This window comes from Acartia tonsa, chromosome 2, assembly GCF_053477335.1.
Source record: "Acartia tonsa isolate MP-2025a chromosome 2, ASM5347733v1, whole genome shotgun sequence".
In the NCBI taxonomy this organism is placed as follows: Eukaryota; Metazoa; Arthropoda; class Copepoda; order Calanoida; family Acartiidae; genus Acartia; species Acartia tonsa.
In genome coordinates this window covers 40,791,274-40,817,713 of record NC_137261.1, presented here as the reverse complement: position 1 = coordinate 40,817,713, position 26,440 = coordinate 40,791,274, and the positions used below count along the sequence as shown (strand labels likewise).

At 31.0% G+C, this 26,440-nt stretch overlaps 1 protein-coding gene across 3 annotated transcripts in view; it reads right to left on the bottom strand.

Annotated features, from left to right (window-relative positions):
- Positions 1–26,440, bottom strand: part of unc79 (UNC-79 domain-containing protein) — an 89,920-nt gene that overhangs the window by 5,056 nt on the left and 58,424 nt on the right. For all 3 annotated transcript variants that reach the window (XM_080150864.1, XM_080150866.1, XM_080150865.1), the window contains 15 exons: positions 26,162–26,386; positions 20,343–20,428; positions 19,729–19,930; positions 18,967–19,082; positions 18,557–18,649; positions 17,887–18,130; positions 15,084–15,179; positions 14,500–14,602; positions 14,085–14,155; positions 11,885–12,046; positions 9,612–9,681; positions 7,926–8,056; positions 7,432–7,575; positions 6,942–7,100; positions 6,539–6,670 (listed from right to left, as the gene is read on the bottom strand). In XM_080150864.1, coding sequence (XP_080006990.1) covers positions 6,539–6,670; positions 6,942–7,100; positions 7,432–7,575; positions 7,926–8,056; positions 9,612–9,681; positions 11,885–12,046; positions 14,085–14,155; positions 14,500–14,602; positions 15,084–15,179; positions 17,887–18,130; positions 18,557–18,649; positions 18,967–19,082; positions 19,729–19,930; positions 20,343–20,428; positions 26,162–26,386 — 2,034 coding nt within the window. The remainder of the gene's footprint in view (positions 1–6,538; positions 6,671–6,941; positions 7,101–7,431; positions 7,576–7,925; positions 8,057–9,611; positions 9,682–11,884; positions 12,047–14,084; positions 14,156–14,499; positions 14,603–15,083; positions 15,180–17,886; positions 18,131–18,556; positions 18,650–18,966; positions 19,083–19,728; positions 19,931–20,342; positions 20,429–26,161; positions 26,387–26,440) is intronic.

The following is a 26,440-nucleotide window of genomic DNA, read 5'->3' as shown; positions in this document are numbered from 1 at the left end:
GGCATAATCGAGAATTACATTTATATTGTCTATGTTTGTTTGTCCTTCTGTCTGAATTATTTAGTTTTTATGGGAATTATTATTATTCAAAAGAAATCAAACATTTTATCATTTTATGAATTATTTTATACAGTAAAGGAAAACTAAATTTCATAATAAAATATAATTCTCAATTTTTCTCTTTTGTCATTCTAATTCTATTGATTTTCTTCTTTTACTGCAAATATTTTCTTAAATTTATGCGTTCTTTCAGTTAAGTATATTTAAAGACTGATAGCGTCTAAAGCCAATTTTATACTTAAATATAATTTTGTTGTATCTAAAATTAATTTCAATGAAGATATCCTTCCAGATATGTATATCTTAAAAGGTTTTTGTCTTTCTTTTGTTACTTGGGTCAGCGCTGTCAATGATATATCTCTTGCAACACATCTTTGATTTTGTAAAGCTATAGTAACTACGCAGCTCTGATCCTGCATGTCCTTGAATGCCAATGATATTTTAGAGCCTACTTCACTGTATATGGTGTTATGGTCAGACCAATAGGGATCAATAATTTGACAATTTTTATTATTTGTTAATCTTTTCGTTTTTCTATATATAAATGTACAATATTATTCTTTCGAAAAAATATGACTTAAAGATTTAAAATGTTTTGATTTTATGTAAACAATTACAATTTATTACACAAGGGATTGTAAATTAGGGACCTAATTCTAGGAAATTTTCCCTTTCCTAGTCAGTGAATAAGTTGCCTTGCTTTTGAATAGTATGTTGCAAAGTGGAAAAGATATTTTTTTCTAAATTATCAATTCAAAATTGAAATATTACTAAATTCCTGTATTATAGTAAGCATGTATGTATGTATGTATATGTGTGTGTGTGTGTGTGTGTGTGTGTGTGTGTGTGTGTGTGTGTGTGTGAAGCATCATATATTATAAACCAGATAATGCAGTATTATTGGATATAAGGTTTGGTCGGGTGTGTGTGTGGACAGGACTATGTACACTGTACTACAGGCATCTATACAAATATCCTTGGACAGGACACACACCACAAACTGAATACAAAACAGCAAAGAATATAATTCTATGGTAATCAAACTATTGAATCTGAATGAAAATACAACGAACACATTCACTTTATAGATATATTTTTTTGTTTAATTGGAATATTTTGCTATTTGAAAAAAACAGCCATAAAGTATTTCTCAGTCAATCTTGTTTTTTTGAAGACTTTAAGCCTTTTTAAGATGTTGATCAACGAACATTTATGATAGTAGCCCATCTACGCTCTACAATTATATTGTGTGTCTTACATAAACACCTAACTTACACCACAGGTATTATGTACTTTACCAATTAAAGCAACTATAATTTTTATAATATATGATGAATTCTGAATTATAAAAATTTCTTTAAAAATTTTATTGACTGAACTTTTACCTTCTAGAGTTGAGGGAATGCCTTTGCCCAAAATAGGCGCAAGTTATTATTATGCACAGTTAGGACTTCCAGACTAAAGGACATGTACTAAGAGGGTTGTTTATCTGAAGGACGTCTAACCACATAGCAATGCGCACAGCATTAAGCAAGGTAAGTTCAGAGATCAAAACTTACTACTTTTCAAATTAAATAGATATTTTGTAGTTTTAATCAATTTAAATTTTTAAGAATGTGACTATTTCCCTGAAGTGAATATTATTTCTCATAGTAACTTGTCCTTCTCTTTACGTTTACAATGCTGTCATGTGGAGATAAAAAATAGGTTTTATCAGCCACAGCTTAAAACAAGCAGCTAACCTGCTCATTTTCGATTGATTGTTCTGTCTGTTATCCCTTAGGGTGTCTATCTATCTTTCTGAATATAGGTTAACTGGTTAATCGATTTTAGGGGAGGGTAACACACCCCTAAGGTAAATCACTCAAAGAAAAATTGACCTACTACCCCTCCCCACTAAAAATTGATCTTCTACTTCTTTTTAGATATTTAAATTTTGATAAAATAAATATCATATTACCAAATGTAAGAGGTAAAAATATGAGCTAACAAAAACTGACGGATATAAATCCCTGTAGTAAAAACTAGAAGATGTATAGGATAAAAGGGTGTTGGGTGTAGGCGAGTTGAATAGTAATAAGTCTCTACAAACTCACACAGACAAAGTATTCTCATAAAATAAAGAATATCAGTTTCTTCATACAAACTACGTTCTAATTCTATTTTGTCTTTTGGTTCTAGAGAATATATTTTCAAATAACAATGTTAAGTTATAATGAATATTAACTAAATCTAGAATAGTTGCAAAATAAATGATAGGACAATAAAAGACAATGAGAATGCAATTAAAGAATAGTTGTCTGTTGGATGTTAATTTGCCTAACACGGCTGCTTGGTGAGATTTGTTGGACCTGATGTTGAAAAGCCACAGACAACAGCCTTCAAGTAAAAAAAATAACCACCAAAAACTATCATAGAAATTGCAAGATAATAAATACACTCATTTTGTACCATTCTAATGATTAATGCATAAATATTGGAACAGTCTACATATACATGCACAACAATATTACTACACACACACACACGCCTTCACACTGACTGTAACCTAACCTCTTGGGAGTACCAATAAATTGTTAATGTAGGGTCTATGGGGGCTAAACAAGTGGTGGTTATATAATCTCATATATAATTGCAGGGACAGGGATAGTTATACATACAAATATAAGTAAACCCAGAAATCCAGCATTATGTAAAATTATATTTCAGCTTTAATGCTACTTATTAGAATTTAAGGATTAATTTGTGTTATAAGTAAAAAGATAGAGAGTCAAGGGGCCGAGAAGGGTAACATAAAAGTATGGAATAGCAAGTAAATTGAAATGAACTAATAAATATCAGCTAACTTTAGCATTACAGACAGAAAACTAGACAGACATGGAGGTATGTATATAAAATAGATCAATTACTCATATTAGATTTTGGGGGTTAACTAATTAATTAATAATATAATTTGTAATATCTAATGTCCAAATGATTAAACTCACTGAATTTGATTACCTGCTTCTGCAAATACGGAGAATTTTATTCTATACTCCCACTTTTGTATTCAAGGTTATGCATATGTTTGTATAGATACTTGCACATTATGATCGAGTAACTAGTTTTCTACAGGCTAGAGGTACATCAGAAGATCAATTGAATTTGTAATTCCTTGTAAAACATTGCATATCTTTGATATACACAATTAAAAGGTTTAGACAGGATTATTATTGAATTTTGGTTTACAATAGACATATTTTATCCGCCAGTATTTTAATTTAATTTCCTATGTTACCTTACGTTGGTTTTTAGCACAATTTTTGATTATGGAAAATATGTAAATAAAGCTAAATTTGCACTTTCAATGTTTCTAAAAATAATACAAGAGAAAAAATAAAGATAACAAGGCTCAGTTTGAATTCAATTCATAAACCTAATAAAACCTTTTATTAATGATAAGAAAATATTTCTGCTTTCTGACCCAAAAAATCATAAACTTGTTAAATTAACACTAAACTAGGCCAGCAAATAATCATGTTTTACTAATCGTCCCTTGCTGTAGGATTTAGAAAAAAAAGGGAGCACAGTGAGCTTGCAGTAATTACCACCTCACATATACATCCTTGATAATATTGGCATAAATCTTTATTTGTCGCCTTGAGAAAATATTCTTAAGTAGAATAAATTGTGTTTTAGTATTGATAAGGAATATATATAAGGAATAGCATATATTTTATTGTTTTTTCTCTCTTCTACATAAAAAAAATAATGCAAAGAATTTATAGCTTTCAAAAAGCGAAGCTTTTCTATAATAAGAAATTGAATGTAGTTTATCTAGGCATGTCAGAATTATTTTCAAATTTAGCATGATGATTCCAGTAACGGTACGAATTAGAAAATGTAGCCACTGTATAATCGTTACTAGAACGTCCGTACGTCCATTTAAAATATGCTGTTTAATAACTTTTTAACAAAAATTATTTTATTATATAATTATTCTATTCATCTGATTTTTGGAACAATGATTCCTAGGTGCAACAAGGTGCAAAGCAAAGCATAACAAAATCAAAGAGAGCAGTCAATCTTTTTTCCTTGATTCATCTTAAACCCTTCCTTATTCTTTCTGTAAGTAAAGTAAAGTAAAGTAACATGATCTTTGGGTGTGTGTCTGTCTGTAACGAAGTACCTTATAACCACTGAACCGATATGGTTCTCCTTTACAATGTATTATCAAAGGTCATGTGAAGCTGGGAAGGAATTACCAACCTACCGAGAAAAATCGTCCCTAAAACTTATTTTTAGGCTGTGCCTCCCTACTTCCAAGCTGCCACTGCACATATTAGAAACAAAAAAATACATACAACCTTTAGAATTCAGATATAGAGGGATTGGAAAGAAATTTGAAAACTGAATTCAAAAGTGTAATTATTCGTTAAATAGGTTACATTATTAGAATACGTTATATGGAAAATGTCATGTCTTTAGAATGGTAATAAAATATCAGCAATTTCCACTCTGAATGTCATATAATTACCCAGTAAGAATAGAATAATATCATACTATATCTAGATTACGCCTCTGACCCGATTTTTCGTCAAATCTTAAAAGGAACCTTTTAGCAGACGATAGTATTGTTTACTTTCGGCTCAAGCTGAGGTGGATTCTTTAAAAAATTGACTCGCTTACTCGATGGTGACGCAAAATTATTTTTGTGAAAAATCATCTAAAAGTTTTTTTAAATCTACAAAAATTAAACAAGATCATAACCCTTTTATGATTTTATTTAATTTTGTAGATTTTTTATGCGATTTTTGAGGATTTTTTACAAAAATAATTTTGCCTCAACAGCGAGTAGCGAGCCTATTTTTTTTAAGAATCCACCTCTGTTTGAAGCTTTCTCATTTATGACGAAATTTTTGAGCAAGTAAGTTTAATTCAGTAAAGCTTTGTACTAAGAAATAATATTGTTTACAGCTGGCTTTTGTCTATGTATGAAATGAAAGAAAACATGCGTTCGTAATGAAATTTAATGAAAAGTGTACACAATTTTAACCAATGAGATTTAATGTAGGTTCTGATGGGATTCTCCTATTGGCTAAATCAGACATTACCTCTCTTGTCTTACTACCTTTATTAATAGAAAATATACAATTTAATGATACATTTTCTGTAAATATGGTAAAGGGGCATTATAAGTTAATCTTTAATTGGCCCATCCCTGTATTTTAGACAAGGTATAGAATCCAAGAAAAAGATTAATAGTTGGGGTTATAAGCGGAAAACAAATATTGGAAAATCTTGTGAAAAATGGTGCAGCCCTTACTCAACCCCTTTCCCTTCACCCCATTTACCCTTTTTTTTAGAACGAAGCTCCTTTAGAATTACTCTCTGGTTTTTTCGTTAGTAATACGAAAATTTTATTTTGTAAGTTTCTGTATTAATTTTTACATCCAAATTTATTATAAGTGGGTGATAATTTTCAAAAAAATTAATGAATTATTTATTGAGTAAAATAAGATAAACTATAATTATTTATTTGTTTAATCAATTAAAGCTGTTTAAGGCTTTATTTAAATAACAAAATTATCCTTCCTTTTGAATAAAGGGATAGTTGCATGAAGTGCACTTCAGAAAAACGATTTCAAGCATAAGTATACCATCAAACATATATATAATTTTGTATTACAATAAGTAACAAACAATTAGTAAGAACTAAGTTGGTCGTCATTTGTTTTTGTGAAAATAAGCCACCTATAAATATTTCATATATCATAAGAATACGATTTTCAAGTCTTGATATCTTAAAAACTACATGGTAGAAGATTGAAATTCTTTCAAATATATGCCTTATAAAAGTAGTTCAATACATTGAACAGAAAAATATTCAGTTCACTAAATTTAAGTTCAAATGCATTTTGCGCAAATACCCCCCTTGAACGAAGTATTGAAATTCTTAATTATGTTTAATTTTTTGACTCAATCATACTTGTTTTTCCAAAAATGTTAAAAACAAATAAGTTTTCGCTTCTAGTCGGAGAGGCTAATTAGGTTTGCATTTGACATGTACAAGTCACTGTATTGGAGTTCTAGTTTTATTTGTTAAAAAAAGAATATTTTTGTGCTCTTCCTTAAAGTTCCTACCATGCACAGAAACACCCTTTTTTCTAATCTATCATAAATAATGGATGGGCCTTAAGCAATAAACACACGCGGTAAAGTTTTAGGGAAACCGCCCAGATTGAAAAGAAAAACAGTAAAGCTTGACATATATTGTAAGAATTTAGATAAAAATAATCTGTCTTTGTTTATATATGTGACATATTAATTCATGGTACGTTTAATAATAAAGTCTTAAAATGTTTTTTTTTAATCAAAGGGTTGATTTTCTAAAGGGCATTTGACCATATAATCAAGCACTTCATTAGCAAGATTTGGCGCAGAGAAACGCCAAAAAAGATTTCGTTGTATATCTAGGTTATGTAAATTAAGATGTTACCTTATTGTTAGTGTTAGGTTTAACATTTTCCAGATAAACCGTCCAGAGCTGGCAAAGTATAAATGAATGGAAGAGACTGCACATGTGAACTACACTTGTCTTACTCTGCTCAGCAAAGCCAGCTAGGATCACCTAAACATTACATTGAAATGGAGTACATATGCAAGAAAACGGCTACCCTCCTAAAAGCCTCTAGGTGCACTTGAGAAAAGAAGATAGGGGAGGCCCTACTCTTTCCTTTAAACAAGTTTTTACTATAATGAAAAATAATTCTTCAATTCTTTTGTTTTAATTTTATTTCGATAAATATTTCTGTATGTTTCATTTAAATATACAACCTAGAAGGTTTTTCTTTCTTTTTTCTTCAGGTAAATGATATGAATAAAACTTTTAACCAAATTACCTCAATATGATCTGCAATGTGACAGGATGCCTCCAGCGGGATGGGCTGACAGGCCCTGTTCTCCTTAGAACCAACCAGCAAGGTATGGTTGACAGCTCCGAGTAGCAGCCAGGACAACAGGCGGATGTGTGCTACACAATCCAGGAACTCTTTCGGACCCTGTAATTGAGGTAAGTATTTGTAAATCATTCAGACCAGAGCTTGCTGATTTTGTTTACGTCCGTCAGTTAGTCATAGTAATTTACTATTCAAATGTTATAGAAACAAAAAACAAATGAGAGTTCTAATAATTTAAAGATATTTATGACATAATGTACAACAAATGCATAAGTTTTGCTGATGCAGTAAAAGGTATAGTAAAAAAAGAGTTATATTTGTTAAAAAAGATGTTGGTAACAAAGCATGATAAATGAGAAATTAAGGTTTCTGACAGACAGGCGGACATTTAGAATTATAAAGTAGCTTTGCTTTCAAAAAAATAACAAATTACCTGTGCAACTATGGCGCTAGGTGGATTAAACAGCCAGGGCAGATATTTTGATACAAATTTGGTGTCTCTATCCCCAGACATCCTGGCTATCTCAAGAGCTAGAAATTGGGCCAGAGCTGCTTTCAATATTCCACCAAGTGTATCCTTCAATATTGTTATTATCATTTCATTACATAGCTTCGAAACCTATTTATTTCCGCTGGATTCAAATCGGTTCTAAGCCATACTGAAAAATAATGTATCGTATCGTATTATAGTCAGTTTTCTACGAATGTTAAAATAAAAATAACTATGAGATGAAAACTATCAACTCCTAAGCGTAAACCTATCTGAATAGGAGAGATCTTTCGATAGTGACACACAGAAAGACCGACATTCTAACTCCAAATATATTTAATGAATAATACTTATAAAAGCCCTGTAACAACCAGAAAGGCTTCAATTTCAAATGATCAACACACTTAAATTAAAATGTGAAGGGTTTGTAATATTACCTGGTTTAAACTCATATTGGTGCCACGGACATTAGATTTAACTTTGCTTAGCGTGTGCACGTCTGCTACAAACTCTACTATGTCAGGGATGTGAGGGCGTAGACATTCAGTAGCCCCAGTATGGATAGGCCCTTAAACAATGCATTTAATAACAAATATATATGGACAGATAGATATAGGTACATCAAATGGCTTTAGACATTGAAACATAGATCTATTTCAAACTAAGAAAACTAAAAGAAATATAGATATTATTTAAAAAACGGGGAAAAAAGTGTTAAAGTGGGAGATTATGTAATATTTTACTGCATAAAACAATGGGAAGGGAAATGAAACGGATATTAACTCAATGGAATTGTTGATTTAAGGGATAACTTTTATTACAGAAAAGCATATCCATTTAGGATTTAGTATGAATATTTACACAGATTTGGTGGATATTATTACAATATTATACACTAGCGGCTTCGCCCCTAGCCTCTAGGGGCTTCGCCCTATATAGTTTTGGGAAGTCAACCCTCCTTAATAGAAATATTCAAAAAATTAGTCTTTGTTTACTCTGTGGTAAAATTAAACCCAGGTTGTGCGCTTTATGCACAAAAATTTTAATTTGTAAAAATTAAACCCAGGTTGTTTGCCGTATACACAAAAATTTCAATTCGTAAAAATTAGACCTAGGTTGTTCGCATACACAAAAATTAAAATAAAAAAAAAATATTTAGATTTTTTTTTTCGGGGGGGGGGGCTGATTAATGGGGGCTTCGCCGCATGTTGCAGTGAGGTTCCCCCACCCCAATTACTGGTTTTTGTTTAAAAAAAAATAAAAAAAAAAATTTTGGAAGTGGGAATTTTTTTTATTTTTGGGGGGGTTGGGGTGTACCACCCCCCAAGAAAATAGCTTAAAACCACCAGAGGACCAGTAGGTATATTCCCAGAAGGGTAGAGCCCAATTTGATCAGCAGTTACTGAGATTTTACAAAAAATGTAAAAAAAAAAATTTTGGGGGTTGGATTTTTTTATTTTTTGGGGGGTTGGGTGTGTGGATGATACCCTTTAACTTACGTTGTCTTTCCGTCCGTCAGGCAGTCCGTAACGCTATTGGAGAAAAGTGATTTTCTCAGCTGCTATTAAGGATAGACAGCTGTGAAGATTCCCGATACTATTCAGCATCGAGTATGTAGGTTACACTTTGTCTGTCGGTCTGTAGGTCATGCTACAAATGTTTTTTTTTAAATGAGACAATATTATTCCATCAAGAATGAATTCTGAAAACACTTTTTATCTTTTTTTTCAAACAGCTAAACATTAAATTGCTCTGCTTTAAATAAGAGTTTTAACTGTCCAGGGTACTTGTTTGACTATTCATGAACGTCCCAGTTTTTTTTGTGAGGGGGGCATGGGTAAAAATTGTAATAGAGGCCGCTTCCTACCCTAGGTGTCATATTTACCAGACTAGAAATTTTTAGGGGTATAAACCACCATTACATGGGTGAAATATCAAATAATGACCTGGTTTGTGAAAACTAAGGGCTTTGAAATATTTTCCAAAATTTTTTAGTAAGTGTATATAATCACCCCAAAACCTTTCCCCCCAAGATTCCTAATTTGGATATCATTTGCAGTTTGAGATGAATTATAAAAATAAATTACGAGGATTTCTTACCTGGAAAATAAAAATGCAAATACCTGTGAGTCCCATCTCAAAACCTGGAGCATCCTCCAGAATAGAGCTGTGGGGTAGGTCACCCTTGGCATCCTAAAAAGATTCATAAAGTGTACACTTTTCGACCATTCAAATATGAGGAGTAAACTGAAAAGCAGCAAAATGGATACATCTAACAGAAGAAGATAGAAAACTATTGGTCCCTTTCGGCTAGCTATCAAATTGAATTTGAGTCAACAGCGGTGGTTGGTTGTGAACGGATGTTCACAGAAATCCGTTAATTTTAGACATGTTACAGATTGAATTGAAATTGGGTTATGAATTATTAGTTGATTGAAAAACCACCATTATCATCGATCGCCCAATGTAACCCCTCTCTCTTAAACTAATTATTCACGGGGACCACGACCTGACTAATTGAAAAAAATAAAAATATTAGGCAAGCTTATAAGGTAATCAGATTGAATTAAGGTGAGTAATTAGCACATTACACATATAAAGTAGTAAATGAAGGCCTTGGTATGGCTTTAGGCTATTATTTTGCCCATTCCACCCCATTCGAATACAGAGCCCTCAGTTGATATTGCAATGGAATAAAAAAATGTTTAGTTTTATCTGAACACTTTGTCATTGAGTTTGTAATATGTATAGTCAAGGATTACAGGAGTAAGGGTTTATTACATTCAACAAGTAAAAAAAGTTTGCTTTTTAAATGACTGAGAAAAAAATGTAATTGAGGCAAACTATATTCTGTTTCAGAAGTTATAAAGCTTAAGATTTCTATAAATACTTAACCGATTGAGTTCTTCAATTTATTGGAGCTTCTTTTAGGTTCCTAGATTGTTTTAGACTATTTAATTTTTGTATCTAAGTTTAATAATCTAGAAAACACCATTCCCTCATTTCCAGATATTTAGAAAGTAGGGCTAGTCGGATTTTAGTTGAAAATATTTTAAAACATGTATATTATGTATATGTATGTTTAGGATATATAGGTAGACGAAAGAGTATATGTAAAATTAGATTTACTTGACAAATTTTAAAAGTTAAGCCAAGGACCTCCTTATACCCAGTGCTATAAAAAACAAACCCTGTAGAAAAAGAATAATTGTGTACCTATTATTTGTAGAAAATTATCTATTTTGCGATAAGATACATAATTTTTCAGAATGGCTTTTAACTAGATGCGTACAGAAGGAAGTTTTATGGAGGTGTACTCACACCCTGATAAAATTAATAGGGTGGATTCAACCCATGGATATACGCACCCACACATCTCTACAGTCCTCTTTACAAGATTCTAAATCTCCTGTTACTCCCCCTTGATACACCTCTCTATTACAGCTAAGGGTAAAGCCAAAATAAGACCCATAAACCTTTATCATTTTTTTTAATGCTGAAGAACCTGATCATCTTTGCAGTTATCGAGATCTTAAGCTTTAAATGGACAGACAGACATCGCGCTACTTTGTATTATAGCCTAGATGTTAATCTTTTATCATAATTTGTTCCATTTAGAGTAAAATAAAAAATATGCTTACAACAATTAATTCAAACGTTAATACAACGTTTACTTTTATTCCACCAACAATAAATTGACTTACAACCAACACATGTTCGAAGCAGCTTCGCTAATATAAATTCTATGAATTTACATTGTATCCATCTAATATTAAAGGAAAACCAAATAAAAATATAAAATTAGTGTTGGGGGAATTGTAATGGAATGGTAAGGATTACAAAAACCATTACTGAGACCCAGCTATATTATCAAAACAACTCATTTATATTAATTTATATTGATTTTCTTCAAATAATAATACAATCAAAAAATATAGGATGAAAGTACAATTAGTACATGCATTGTTTTAATTTACTGTTTAGAGTTTTGCTACTTTATAATTCATATTTTTGTCCGTTTTTCCGTAACGCTATTGGAGAAATATGATTTTCTTGGTTGCTATTTAAGATAAATATATTTTTTAAACTCAAAAATAACCTTTACCAAAAAGCATTTAGCGTACAACTGACTTGTTCCGTCGGTATATCGGTCAAGCTAATTAAAATAAAAACAAATATTTTTCAAAAGGTTTTGTGTTTTTTTTATTGTTTAATAATCACTAATTTTCTTTTTTTATGACTACTGAAAATCTGCTCTTTAAGTCACTTTGTCAGTTCGTTCATTTGTGATTTTTTATGCTTAGCTACTTATGAATGTTGTCAGTATTGTATTGTATTCTAAACAATTAACTGTCCCTAGTCGCTTGTGACCGCTGTTACTTGATACTGAACTAACCTGTAGCATCATACTGCCAAGATACAGGAAGTTCTGGTCAGGTATACAGGTCTTGAACTTGAGAGCGTGCACAAACTCGGCTGTGATGGCCTTAGTAATGTTGTTCTTATCTCTCTCCTTGCTGAAGGCCTTGTTGCACAGAGAGCAAATGTCAACAAGATCCTAAGAAGTTAAAATAAAACATAAATAGAGATTACACAAATTGAATGGAAGGTGGAAATCATTAGTATATGGGAGGAAAACAAAAGTGAGGTTCAATTATGGGGCTCTAAATTATATTGATACCCAAAATTACATAATTACATTTATTATGGTTTAAAAACTTTAGATAATATCATTGAATCCTGATTGGCTGGTTCAAAATATCATATCCAAACTTTTCAATAAAAAATATTTTTTTTTAATGGGGATTTCCGATTTACTTCAATTTATCGACCATTGTGTTGGTCTTTAAGATCATAGAGTACCCATTAAACACCATTAACACCAACGGCAAATATTCTCTATTACTTTACTAAGTAGTCATAAATAAATAAAAGAATTTGTAATAAATAGATTTACTTACTAAAGTCATACCAATTATAAATTTTGCAAGATTTAAAACTTTTTTTATGAAAGCATATAATATTTATTAGTGGTTTTGCAACAATTTATAAAAGAGACATATAAATATTCAAAATTATAAACAGATTACAGAAAGGAAAACTTTCTTTACGTGTTAAAAATTATGTTAGGATTCTAAAGTTTTCCATCTCCTTTCATTTTACCAACAAAATTGGGTCACATAGAAGAAAGAGAAGGCAATAACAGCACGACAAATATTTGGTAGATGAACAAAATTTATTCAATTTGCATTTTAAACTTGAAAGAATGTGAAATTGTAATGTGCGAAAGAATGGTGAGCATTTGTAGCAGTAAAAATCATGTCATTTTTGGTTAAAGAACTTAAAATAAATTTTTAAAAATTTTGGATAGTGGAAAGAAAACGAAGTATTTGGTTTCGTCGTATTTTCACAGTAACTATTCTCCTATTTCTATCACCTGCGCAAGGGCTCTAACCCTGCGGGGCAATCATGAAACATTCACCTAACCTAGAATAACTTATCAAAAACTACTGTGAAAATACTACGAAACCCACTACTTCGTTTTCTTTCCATGATCTTAAATTATTTGTGTATGGGGCATAATATGTAGATTCTTCAATTGTTTGGCAATGTGATTTTATACAATGATCTTAGAATTGTAACCTTTAAACAATTGCATATTGGGCAAACAAAAAATAATTAAAAGATATGTATTTTAAAATAAGTTTATAAAAATAGGCTAGAATAGAAAAAAATGTAAAAAAAAACACAATTTTTTATGATTTTGTAGTTTTGTGTAAATACCAGGATGAGATACATTGAATGTTTCCCATCTAGCAAACTATTCAAAACAAATTGAAAATAATTTCATCCGTGGATAGCTTTCATTTGTAACCTTACATCTCTTTGTCCGGGCTGTCAGCCGCCACACATTACAGCGGCTGAATTAAAGCAGCTGAATATTGGAAATATAGGATAATTACAATTATATACTAACTGACAGATATTCACGCGACTTAAATCGCATTTATCTATGAAATATCTGTAATTTTAGCTTATTTTTTTTTCCATCTACCTATTACTTAAGTATGTGTTTCTACTTTTTTTATATTTCTAACTCATTACCTTATATTAATTCACAATGGCATTCCAAATGACATAATAACCAGTGTTACAAAATTATTCATGTTTTCTTATCATTTAATTTACATCAATTAAACCAATAGCTACCACAGCTGTTTTACATCTGCGGTTGTTCACCAGATATAAAACAATTTTTGAAATGCATCAGACAAACTCATCTTAATAGCTTTGTTACAAACAACTTTTCATACAATTCTAAAATGACGTGTAAGAAAGAGTTGCTGAAAAAACGACTTAACTGACATTTATACGACAATGTTAATGGTATTTCTAGTTTTAACTATTCAAGTAAAATCAAAGTCTAGATAAGTAAGCAACAATCTGTTATTACTTATTTTTCATTACTACATATTTTCTTCTAAAAAAGCGAAGACTTTCTACAATTACTGTCTTTCCTTATGTGTCGAATAAATCTTATAGTTCATATAATTATCATATTATAATCGTCCTATCGACTTAAATCTTGTGGTTACCTGGAATCTAAAAGTACAGGACTGAATGGCAAAACAGAGAATCTTGGTAATTGGTTCAATAATACTCCTGTACAACATTTGTACCAAATAAGATTAATAAAAACTATTGTTTTAAAAATGAATCGCAAACAGTTTTGTTATTTGGTGAATGTATCCATTTTTACTTAAATTCGTCAAAAAAGAAAATTACAGATGTATAAATAAAATGTGTAGCTAACAAACATAAATAAAAATTACCATAATATAAAAACACATTATTATTTAAAGTGCAGAAGACCCCCTCTTCTCTCTTAATTTTAATTCATTTACAAATAAGGAGGAGGAGTGTTGGTGGGTAATACAGTGCTCAACAGCCACTTTGTGTGAAAGCACAAAAGGCTTTACTCTTTCTCTTATTTGGTATAAACGCCCCTGTGATTAGTAAGTCCTGGCATCTTCATAGTAAAAACAATAAGACTGAGCACAGGCTCCAGGTTCCAGATTTTGTTACATTTGTTACTGTGGGTCTCTACCTTCTCCTAAATGTTAATATAGCTGAAGTCATAAATTTAAGAACTTTATCTTACAAATAGAAATATAGATAAGAAAAAAGAAACTAGCAATTAAAAACATACCTGTCATCCATCCTGACTTCTAGTGGCAAACATACCTGTGATCCATCCTGACTTCTGGTGTTAAACATACCTGTGATACATCCTGACTTCTGGTGTTAAACATACCTGTGTTACATCCTGACTTCTGGTGACAAACATACCTGTGATCCCTCCTGACTTCTGGTGATAAACATACCTGTGTTACATCCTCACTTCTGGTGACAAACATACCTGTGATACATCCTGACTTCTGGTGACAAACATACCTGTGATACATCCTGACTTCTGGTGACAAACATACCTGTGATCCATCCTGACTTCTGGTGACAAACATACCTGTAATACATCCTGACTTCTGGTGATAAACATTCCTGTGATACATCCTGACTTCTGGTGACAAACATACCTGTGATCCATCCTGACTGCTGGTGAACAATGACAGATTTCTATAGAAAGTCTCTAGGGGCCCGAACACACTGCTCCAATTTGTTATGTGCTCAACCTTAGAATAGATACAATTACAGAGTAGTACAATAGAGAATATTTGTTTTCAAGTAGTAGGGAACAATATTTCAAAACTACAAAATTAAGTACAAAAAAGTTGAAAATGTAATATAAAAGTATTTTTTATAAGCAAGGCTACTCCATAAGTATTACAAGCTTATCTGTCAGTCTACACGCTTGACTCAATTTCATTAAGTAGTCGAATATAACCCCTTCTATCTTTGCTTAGTTTGCTAATTGATGTTACATTTAATTTTTCTGTATTCAATTAATTATCTTCATAAAGATGATTATTGAAGCTGTAAACAAACTGAATTATAGAGAAGCAATGCTACCAATATAGAAAATTAATGTCTATTGATAAAAGTCTAAGCCACAGAATGGTGGAGATAGTGGAACTTTTCAATATTCAATTTTTGTTACTGGCTTCACATCGTACATACTAAATTTGTAAAGTAGACGCGCAATCAAAATAAAATTTACAGAATATATAACTAAAAAGACCCTAAATGTTATCCATATAAACAATTCACGCCAAGCTACAATTGAATCAAGACAAAAGTAAGTGCCGAGCTCTGGGACCTATGTATGGTGAAATTAGACATAAAACCATGATGATTTCAGGTAAAACCAAAATATTTCAGCGGGATCTTTTTGAGAAAATTAGATTTAAAAATTTCAAGTTCAATTTTCACCCCCTAGGAGTTGCCGCATAATCATGGCAAGAATAGCAAAGAGTATTTATTTAAAATTTTAAACAACTTTGCGTTTATAAAGTTTTTCATAAAACCCCTCATGAAGGGAGTTAATTAATTGCCTTTTTTATTAGTTGCTTTGCTAAGGTCACGAAAATTCAGCCTTAAATAAATCATATATAAAGAGGTTTTATGAAAGACTTCATAAAAGCAAAGTTGTTCAAAATTTTAAATATATAATATTTGCTTTTCTTGTCATGATTATGCGGCAACTCCTAGGGGGTGAAAATTGAATTTGAAATTTTCAAATCTAATTTTCTCAAAAAGACCCCGCTGAAATATTTTGGTTTTACCTGGAATCATCATGGTTTTATGTCTAATTTCACCATACATAGGTCATAGAGCTCGGCACTTACTTTTATCTTGATTCAATTGTAGCCTGGCATAAATTTGGTTGAGGTTACCATAATATCAATGTATATCACAACTAAACTACTTCAAAAAAATGTCTTTACATTGTTTTTTTTTATTTAGGTTCAGAAACAGACCCAAGAGCTGAAAGTGATAGTAACTCCAGGCAAGGGCTAAGAAAATCTGAAAATTTTTTCAACAAATTAAATAAATGGCGGATGGTTATTGGTCCATTAGTTCCAATTGTTAGATAAACTTTATAAAATATTATTAAATTTTGCTTGTGATTATCCATGACTTTACAACTTGATATAAAAAGTTTTCAAATTATATTCTTATACAAACACAAAAAACCAATATTTCCTCTTCTCAATATTATTTAGTTAGGAGGAGAAATTTATTTTCCTTCTCTTCATAGAATGTCCTCATCTGAAAGAGCTGTAACCATGACAAATATGTATATATAACCGTAGTTTCTTTCTTTATTTTAAAGATTAGCGTCTATACCCTAGAAGACTTTAGGGGCACTAAAGAGGGGTTGGGGGCGAAAAGTCAACCCCTGCACCATTTTCATCTTAAGATTTAGAAAGAAAATTGAGGGCGGGGGGTTAAGAATAAGCTTAATTTTACTATCTTTTATTTTATAATAGAGGCAAAGAATCTACTACCTCTCAGCTATTATTATCTCCTCATATATGTATAGATTAGCCGGACTCAAAATAGTTTATTTTATATTAAAAATAAAAAAACAACTTTTAAAATATTTTTTTTTCTAATTCTGAAGAATAAAAAAATTTTCTTTGCATAAATTTTTTTTTTTGACCCAAAGAATACTTTTTTGAAACTGGCTACTAAGTACATATGAATGTAGAGTATAAAAATATTTCCAACAATAAAATTGAAATGGATTTTCCATCTCCATACTTAATAGGTTCCATTCAATGCAATTATTTTCTTTAAGAAATAAAATAAGATATTATTTTTTTTATATTTTCAACCTTTATTTTGCGTTTATTAAGTTTACTGCAAAAATGTTTTAAAAATAATTTTGTTCATTTTGGTAATTTTGTTAAAAAACAGATTTCAATTTAATCTTAAAATTTAAGATAATTGCAAAAATAGAAACTGCAATTATCAAATTAGTTGTACAATGTTTTAAGGCACAAGAGTTAAAAAGAATTTTATTATTTTCTTTTAAAATATTAACTTTGTCATATTTTGAAGTAATTCAAACTTTCAAAAATTATGTGCAAGACAGGGACGTTCAAGGGGGGTAAATGGGTAATCCCCCCCCCCCCACCAAAGAAAAATTGGGATTTTTAGATTTTAACCCCCCCTCCCCCCCAAATAAAAAAGCTAGTACGTCCTTGCCTCTTTGACATAAAGTATACCCCACCCAAAAAATTATATTTTTTAATTTTTACCCCCTCTCCTTTCCCAAATAAAAAGCTTGGACGTCCTTGGTGCAAGACCTTTAATAATAGTAGCGATCATTATCTCCAATGGAATAAGAAGATTAGCGGCGGTTTACTTGAAAGTGCCTAGTCGAGCACAGAATCTCACCCCTTCTTATTTTGAAATAAATTTAATAATGTTTACCTGGATGAAAGAGAGATAGCATGTGACATTTGGCAGGCTTGTATTCAATATCTCATCCAGGTTATTCTTCAAGTTTCCAATATTCTCCAGAAACAGCTGGAATGGAACTATGGGTGAGAGCTCATAGAAATCATTGAGACAGTTGACAATGATCTGGAAGAACTTGTTGCTCTGCTCCTTGCCGAGGCCAAGTTTGAAAAGAAGAGGGAAGATTCCATTGTTTGATAGTTGTTGGAGTGTTACTCTTATCATTTACAAGGATGTTACACCAATTATGTATTATTCATATACTTATAAATGGGTCAAAATTATGTACAATATAAAAATGTAGTTCTAATTTTCGTTTACCATCTATTTAGTATTTACCCAACTTTGAATTAGTTACTTTTAGCATATCACCTCTTAACTTAAATATTACAACTTAAAGATGACTTGATTTTTAAAATCATGTTTGCTATAAAGTTTTTTTTTCAGGAAACTCTTTATAGTACCTATAAAAATATGACGTCATACAATACAAATGACAAATGATAATCAAATACAAAGACTAAATTAGCAATAGCAGGCCAGTATAAATTTTTGTTTGATTCAATGGTAGGCCATTGTATCTGTATGAAGATTCTGTTTTAAGGTATTATCATTGAAATACAGGTTGGCATCCATCCTGGACCTTAGAAACTGTCTGGCCACACTTCTTGGATTTCCAGGTATAATAATATTGTTGTTCTCCTCCTCCCAAGAATACAAGTGCATGCCAGCTATTCTGAAAATTTGTCACAGTGTGTTTTTTGTTACATCAAAAGTATTGCTTAATTCAATTAACTTATCCCTGATAGTTAATAATTAATATATCATCCGTTTAGTTGACTTACGGAGTTTAATAAAAAAAAATGTTTAATAGATTTAAACAGCTTGTGCTTAATAAAATATGTTAATGAAATGATTTATGAACTGCGCATTTGTTCTATCTTTCAGAAACTCCTAACTTCATCTTTATTAAAGCTTAAAAAATATAGCTATCTAATATTAATCTATTTATTCTAACAAAATATTATAAAATACCAGTAAATAGAGCTATACCTGGAAACAACCAGAAATATTTCTGGAAGTAGCGGAGCGGCCAGTTCAGGTTCCCTGTGGATTAGAGTGTTCATAACAACAATACACAATGATATCTCAGAATATGAATATCTTTCCTGAAAAGTAAAAAAAAATTAAAGTTTTGCTAATTTTGCAAAATTTAGAGGTATAAGTATAAAAAGTTATAACTTGAAATAAAACATAAAAAAAATAATGGATGGGACGGGGAGGTATTTTTTCATCTGTTTGTTTAATACTTTAGTCTTTGTTAGGTTATATTAGATATTTGGTAGCCCCGAATGGTTAGACACCCCATTAGTGATGGTCATAGGAAAAATAACTACAACCCTGTATTTTTTTTTTTTTTTCAAAAAAGTTGTCAACTACTGTTCTTAAGTCAAACTGACTTAATATATATATGACTTTTGTTCGACGAAGACCAAACTGCATAACTTTTGTGTCACTTTTGATTCCTGAGACGTCATATAATGAGGAAGATGAGAGGAGAAGTGGGAAAGAAAATCCCTCAAAAAGAGATGGAGCATATGACGTCAAAAGTGGTGCAAAAGTTATGCAGTTTGGTCTTCGTCCTTTTGTTCCCCTACTTTACACAAAAGTTCAATAATTTTAGTAAACTGTAAATTAAAAAAAAAAAACTAGAGAAATCCTTAAGACTACAAAAGGCGGCATTATCTATGCATATTTGAAAAATAAGTAAAGAGGAGACACATTCGCTTATAAAAAGTACTTTAATAAACTTACTTGAATAGCTCCACATCTGCTGCACCTGTTAACAACTGTATCCTCCCCAATTCTCAGGTTACTCTGTCTTGTCTGGGGTTGGCTGGGATATTCAGGCGCAAATTGTTCCTCATTTTCAGGTTCCTTTTTGCCCTGCGGAACTTCTTGAATTGTTTCCTCTGCTATACCCAAGGGTTCTCTTACTGTTCCAGATTTTCTTTTCCTTCAAATATTTTTTAAATTCAAAGTACCTATCTGAGCTAACTAACAAATGAATTGAAATTAAAGAGGTGTAAAAAGTAGCTTTTCCTTTATTTATTTTCAATTTATTTAATAATAAGGGGGTTGGTTGATTTCAATGCTCAAGAGACACTTGGAAAGAAATAAAAATACTTTTCTACTAATAATAACTTAAAAATATTTATATATTTAGATTAACTGATCATCTGTTACAGTAAAGATATTGCATTATTATGTATTATCAGCCCTTCTAAATAAGAGAATATCAAGAGATAATCAATAAAAAAGGGATATAAAATAATCCTTTACAAATATTAAAGCTTCAAATATTGGGAAGAGATTTGATTTGTCTATTAGCCCCCTAAAGCAAACAAACTTTTGTTCACTATCCTTACCTGGGTGCAGGCAGTACAGGTTCTGGAGGCGGAGTATTCATTCCAAGTGGACCTATACAACTTCCAGGCTCACATTCATCAATTCTGTGCATTCAAACATTATAAAATAAAATACTTGAACTGAGCGGACGTGTCTTAAATGTCTCGCTTTTAATACATAGTTCAAGCCAGAAAGGACAAAATTTGTTTTAAAAAATGTCGGACAAAAACCGTTTTGCAAATCTTCCTATTGAGTTGACAAGTGAGGATATCTCCAAAGATATCATGGAGGCTATTACTAAGCTTACGGAAAAACAATCCTCCGACCACAAGCAAGTGATGGATAAGCTCAACAGCCTGGATGATTTAATACAAAGGGTCCATGTCCTTGAGGAAAATTACAAGAAGGTTCTACCCCTTATTCAAAAATTCCCACAAATTGAAAAGGATATTAGCGCCATAAAGGTTGTTAACACAAATTTGAAGACAGAGATGGAGAGCTACAAATCTGAAATCAAATTGCTAAAAATCAAGCTTGATGACAGAGAACAACATAGCAGAAACGAGTGTGTAAGAATCAATGGTGTACAAGTTGATAAAGATCTGGAAAAGTCCCTTGGCCACAATCAAGCAGCCATGAAAGCAGTTGAAGAGGTCCTCAAACCTCTGCTAGAGGCGAACAAAAACCGTCTCAAAATGCCCACTGAACCAGGTCAATTCATCAAAAATGCCCATATTCTGCCTATACCGAAAGACAAGAATGGATCATACAAAGTTCCACCTATAATTGTAAGGTTCCATAGTCGCCCATTGAAAGATTTTATCCTCTCAAACAAAAAAATCTGCCTATAAGAGAAATTGACGTCAAAAATGGTGTAGAGAGATACTCGATAAGCGCCGACCTCACCAAAATGAGGTATGATGTAATGCAGAAACTGATCAGAAGTAAACAATTCTCTAAATGCTGGCACCTGGATGGTAGAGTGATCAAATATATTAAGAACGAAGGAGACAGGATACAATCTGTGAAGTTTTTTGATAAATCATGCAATGAACTAATGAACAATTAAATAGTGCTCAAAGTTAGTATATATAATAGTAATTATGACCTAATCTTAACCTTCTAAATTAAACTAGTAATTGAATTTTATTCAAAATAGTATTTCTCGCTATTTTTTTTCCCTCAATTTTTAAAGATGTCCTTCATACACCCTAAATATCTTATTTCAACAGGAAGTTAAAATATTCTCACCCCCTCTCTCATTCCCTTCCTTAATAAAATTTCCCAAGTTTTCTCACATTTTACAAATTTTACAACATTTTTTATGTGCTATTTTTTCTTTAAATTTTGACTTTTATTAATTATCTAAATGAATGTTTTGCTGATAAATTAAATAGTGCAAATCAAAACGAAATTGAAAGCCCGTATCTCAGTATAGATTTAAAATGTTCCTATTTTGACAACACACAACTCATTAATAAATTTAAGAATTGCAGGAAGATAAAATTCTTAAGCTGGAATCTTGGTTCTTTACCCTCGAAATTTGATGAATTTAAAGAATATATCAATTTTCTTCTACAAAACAACATTTTTTTTGACATAATTTGTATTCAAGAAATATTTTCAATTATTGATCAAGATCTATATAAACTTGAAAATTATAATTTTGTATTCTCATCTAGAAAAAAGGGGAAGGGAGGGGGAGTTGGAATCTATATTCATAAAAAACATAGATTTACTGTAATTGATGATTTATCATATTTTGAAGAAAATCTTTTTGAATCTTTAACATTGAAAGTTATTACTGAACAGAAAAAAAGCAATATAATTAGTTGTGTCTATCGTCCTAATTCTCCAATACAAGGCATGAGTTCTAATGATCAGATGGAATATTTCATTGATAAAATATCAAATTTACAAGCAGCAATGTCATCTTATAAAGGTGACTCTTACATCATGTCTGACTTGAATTTAGATCTCCTTAAATTTGAATCTCATTTAAAAACAAATGATTTTATAGAGAACACTTTATCTAATGGGTTTTTGCCTTTAATTACTAAACCAACTAGAGTTACACATGCTTCATGTACATTGATTGATAATATTTTATCTAATTCTTGCAATAATACATTGGAATCTGGCGTTATTCTGAACTCAATTTCCGATCATTTCCCTATTTTTCATGTTAGTTCTCAAACACAAAAAATAGAAAAGCCTAAAACATTTATCAGCAGGGATATAACAAGTGAAAAAATTAATCAATTTAATGCAATGTTAAACACGAACACCTGGGGTAATGTTCTTAATGAACTAAACCCACAAATTAGTTTTGAAAACTTTCATGAAGTATTTGATTGTGCTTTTAATTTACATTTTCCCATCAAAGAAGTTAAATTTAATAAAAATATTCATAAAATAGAGGGATTTATGACGGGAGGGCTTATGATTTCTAGACGAAAAAAACTTGAGCTGGGGACAATTTATTCAAAAAATAAAACACCAGAAAATAACATTGCATATACAACATATAGGGACATTTACAATAAGGCAATAAAAGATGCAAAGAAAATTTTTTACAGGGAACAACTTAATCAAAATAAAGAAAATCTAAGAAAAACCTGGCAAACTTTAAGACAAGTAATCTCAAAATCAAATGACAAGACATCGTGTATAGATGAAATAATTGTCAATGATACATCTTACAGTAATAATCATGATATTTCTAACAAATTTAATACTTATTTTACTTCAATTGCTGATGAAATTGCCAGCCAAATTAACCCTTCCCCACTTAATCCGTGCGACTTTATTCCTGATACAGACAGTGTATTTAAGCTAAGAGAAATAAATATTCATGTTCTTTTTAATTTAGTGAAAAAAATGGAAAATAAAAAGAGCTCTGACATGTTTGGATTATCAAATTGTTTATTAAAACAAATTATAAATAGTATTGCCGTACCTCTTGTTCACATTATTAACCAATCTATTAAAACAGGTCAAATTCCTTCACAATTAAAAATTGCTAAAGTTTTGCCAATCTATAATACAAAGTAGCTTGATGTCTGTCCGTCTGTCCGTCTGTCCGTCTGTCTGTCTGTCCCTTAAGATCTTGGTAACCACTGAACCGATCGGATTCTACTCTTTAGGGTATATACCTATTGGTCCTGAGGTGGTTTTAAGCTATTTTCTTGGGGGATGAGACACCCCCAACCCCCCCAAAAACTAAAAAAACCCACCCCCCAAAATTTTTTTTTTTTACATTTTTTGTAAAATCTCAGTAACTGCTGAACAAATTGGGCTCTACCCTTCTGGGAATATACCTACTGGTCCTTTGGTGGTTTTAAGCTATTTTCTTGGGGGGTGGGACAACCCATCCCCCCAAAAATAAAAAAATCCCAACTTCCAAATTTTTTATTTTTTTTACTTTTGTAAACAAAAACCACTAATTTGGGTGGGGGAACCCCACTGCATCATGGGGCGAAGCCCCCATGAACCCCCCCCCCCTCCTCCCAAAAAAAAAAAAATTTTAAATATTTTTTTTTACAAATTTTAATTTTTGTGTATGCGAACAACCTGGGTTTAATTTGTACAAATTGAAATTTTTGTGTATCCAGCAAACAACCTGGGTTTAATTTGTACAAATTGAAATTTTTGTGTATCCAGCAAACAACCTGGGTTTAATTTGTACAAATTGAAATTTTTGGGCACAAAACGCACAACCTGGGTTTTATTTTACCACAGAGTAATTTAACAAAGAATAATTTTTTTGAATATTTCTATAAGGAGGGTTGACTTCCCATTACTTCATAGGGCGAAGCCCCTAGAGGCTAGGGGCGAAGCCGCTAGTTTTTAAATATAGTAACAGCTCTAAAATGGATAAATGTAACCCTGGCAATTATCGTCCAATAAGTTTGCTACCTATTTTTTCAAAATTGTTAGAAAAAATTGTATCTGAACAACTCACAAGATATCTTGAATTTAATCAAATTATCTATGAACATCAATATGGATTTCAAGCAAAAAAATCTACACTACATCCTATGATTCACCTTTTGAATTATCTAGGACAAGCAAAAAATGAAAATTTAATTACTATAGGGGTATTCTGTGATCTTGCTAAATGTTTTGATACAATTTCGCATACAATTTTATTAAAAAAACTTAAAAAAATTGGTATACATGGATTAGAATTAGAATGGTTTAAAAACTATTTAAGTAATAGAAATCAGTTTGTTTATACAAATGGCGAAAAAAGTGATTTATTAGGAATCAGCAAGGGTGTCCCACAGGGAAGTATTTTGGGTCCAATTTTGTTTCTAGTTTATATCAATGATATTAAGAATTGTACTAGCTTAATGACACTACTCTTTGCAGATGACAGTAATTTTTTGATATCAGGAAAAGATTTGAATGAGATAATTGAAATACTCAACATTGAACTTAAAAATATCTGTGATTGGTTTCGTTGCAATGAAATGTCTCTTAATCCAACTAAAACTAAATTTATGATCTTTAATAAAAGGGAGGATTCCATAACTTGGGAACAAATTAAAATTAAATTAGATTTTAATAATGAAAATGAGAATGATACAGATAAAATTAGATATTTGGGTTATATCAACCAACAGAGTGAAATTCCTGCAATTAAATTTTTGGGTGTGTTTATTGATTCTCAACTTAACTTTAAATACCATATTGAATATTTAAGGAAAAAAATATCTAGAAGTCTGTTTTTAATCAATAGAGTTAAGCATATATTATGTGAAAAATCCTTAGTAACACTATTCCACTCTTTTATAAATAGCCATTTATTGTATTGCTTGCCAGCATGGAGCTGTGGCTTAGAATCATCTATTAAGCCTTTAGTAGTTCTACAAAAAAAAGCTATTAGAATTATACACAAATCCGCTTATAACAGCCATACGCCACCTTTGTTTAAAAAAATTAATGTTTTGCCTATTAAGGAGCTATCTATTTATACAAAACTACTATTTTTTTATGATTTTATTCGCTGGAGGCTACCAAATTCTTTTGATGGTGTATGGATTAGAAATAATCTAAGAAATCAAAGACAACTAAGAAATTCTAGTGAGTTTTATATTCCAATAGCCAAATTTAAAAAAATTGAAAGGTTTCCATTATTTTCATTCCAAAGACTATGGAATAATTTTTGTCATGAAAAAGATCTTTTAAATGAGAATATTCCTAAAAAAACATTTGCATTAAATCTTAAAGATGAACTTTTTAAATCTATATGTAATATTGAAGAATGTAATGAATGTACTTAAAATATATTGATTTGCCTGGATTTATTAAAAACCTTGCATCATTAATTATAGAAATGGTTTTAAAATTTAAGAAAAACTAGCCTTAGAATTTGTTGTAACCCTTCTTTCCTTCTCTTTTTCCCCTGTCCATTTAATTTTACCTACATTTATTTTGACATTATTATTTCTTATTTTTCTTATTAACCTAATGCCAACCTAAAAAAGGCAATGCAAACATCTCGGATACGCATATTCCTACTTTTAGGGAAGCCTAATCAGTGCCACACATAACATCTAGTGTTAGTCATGCAATTTAAATTTATAAATATTATGAAAAATTGTAAAGTACACCTGGTACTAAGCAGTAGCTTGGTGTACTATTGTATGTACTGCTTCGTAAGACGGGGCGTAATCTGTCACTGAATAAATGTTTTTTATGTTTTTTATGTTCTTCAATACTAACTTATTTGTTTTGTAAAACTAGGTATTACATAAAGATATTAGGCAATACAAGAGAAAAAAATAAGACCCATTGCATTTTTTTGTTTAAACTATTTCATAATGTATTTCCTTGAGAGTCTAGTCTGTACTTGAAGCTCAATAGTATTTTCCTCAATCTCTACATTATGAGCTGATCCAATTTTAGTATCATCCGCAGCTATTTTAACTTTTCCCGACAAGTCTTTTTCAACAAGTGGAACACAATCATCAGTTTGGTCACTGCTACCCAAGACTTGCCATACTCGGTCAAGCAAGGACATGTTGTTGTGCTTGGGGTTGGTTGCTGCACGAGACTCCTGTTTTTTTTTAGAGTTTAAATACAATACAATCATTATATTGGAGAAAAAAGT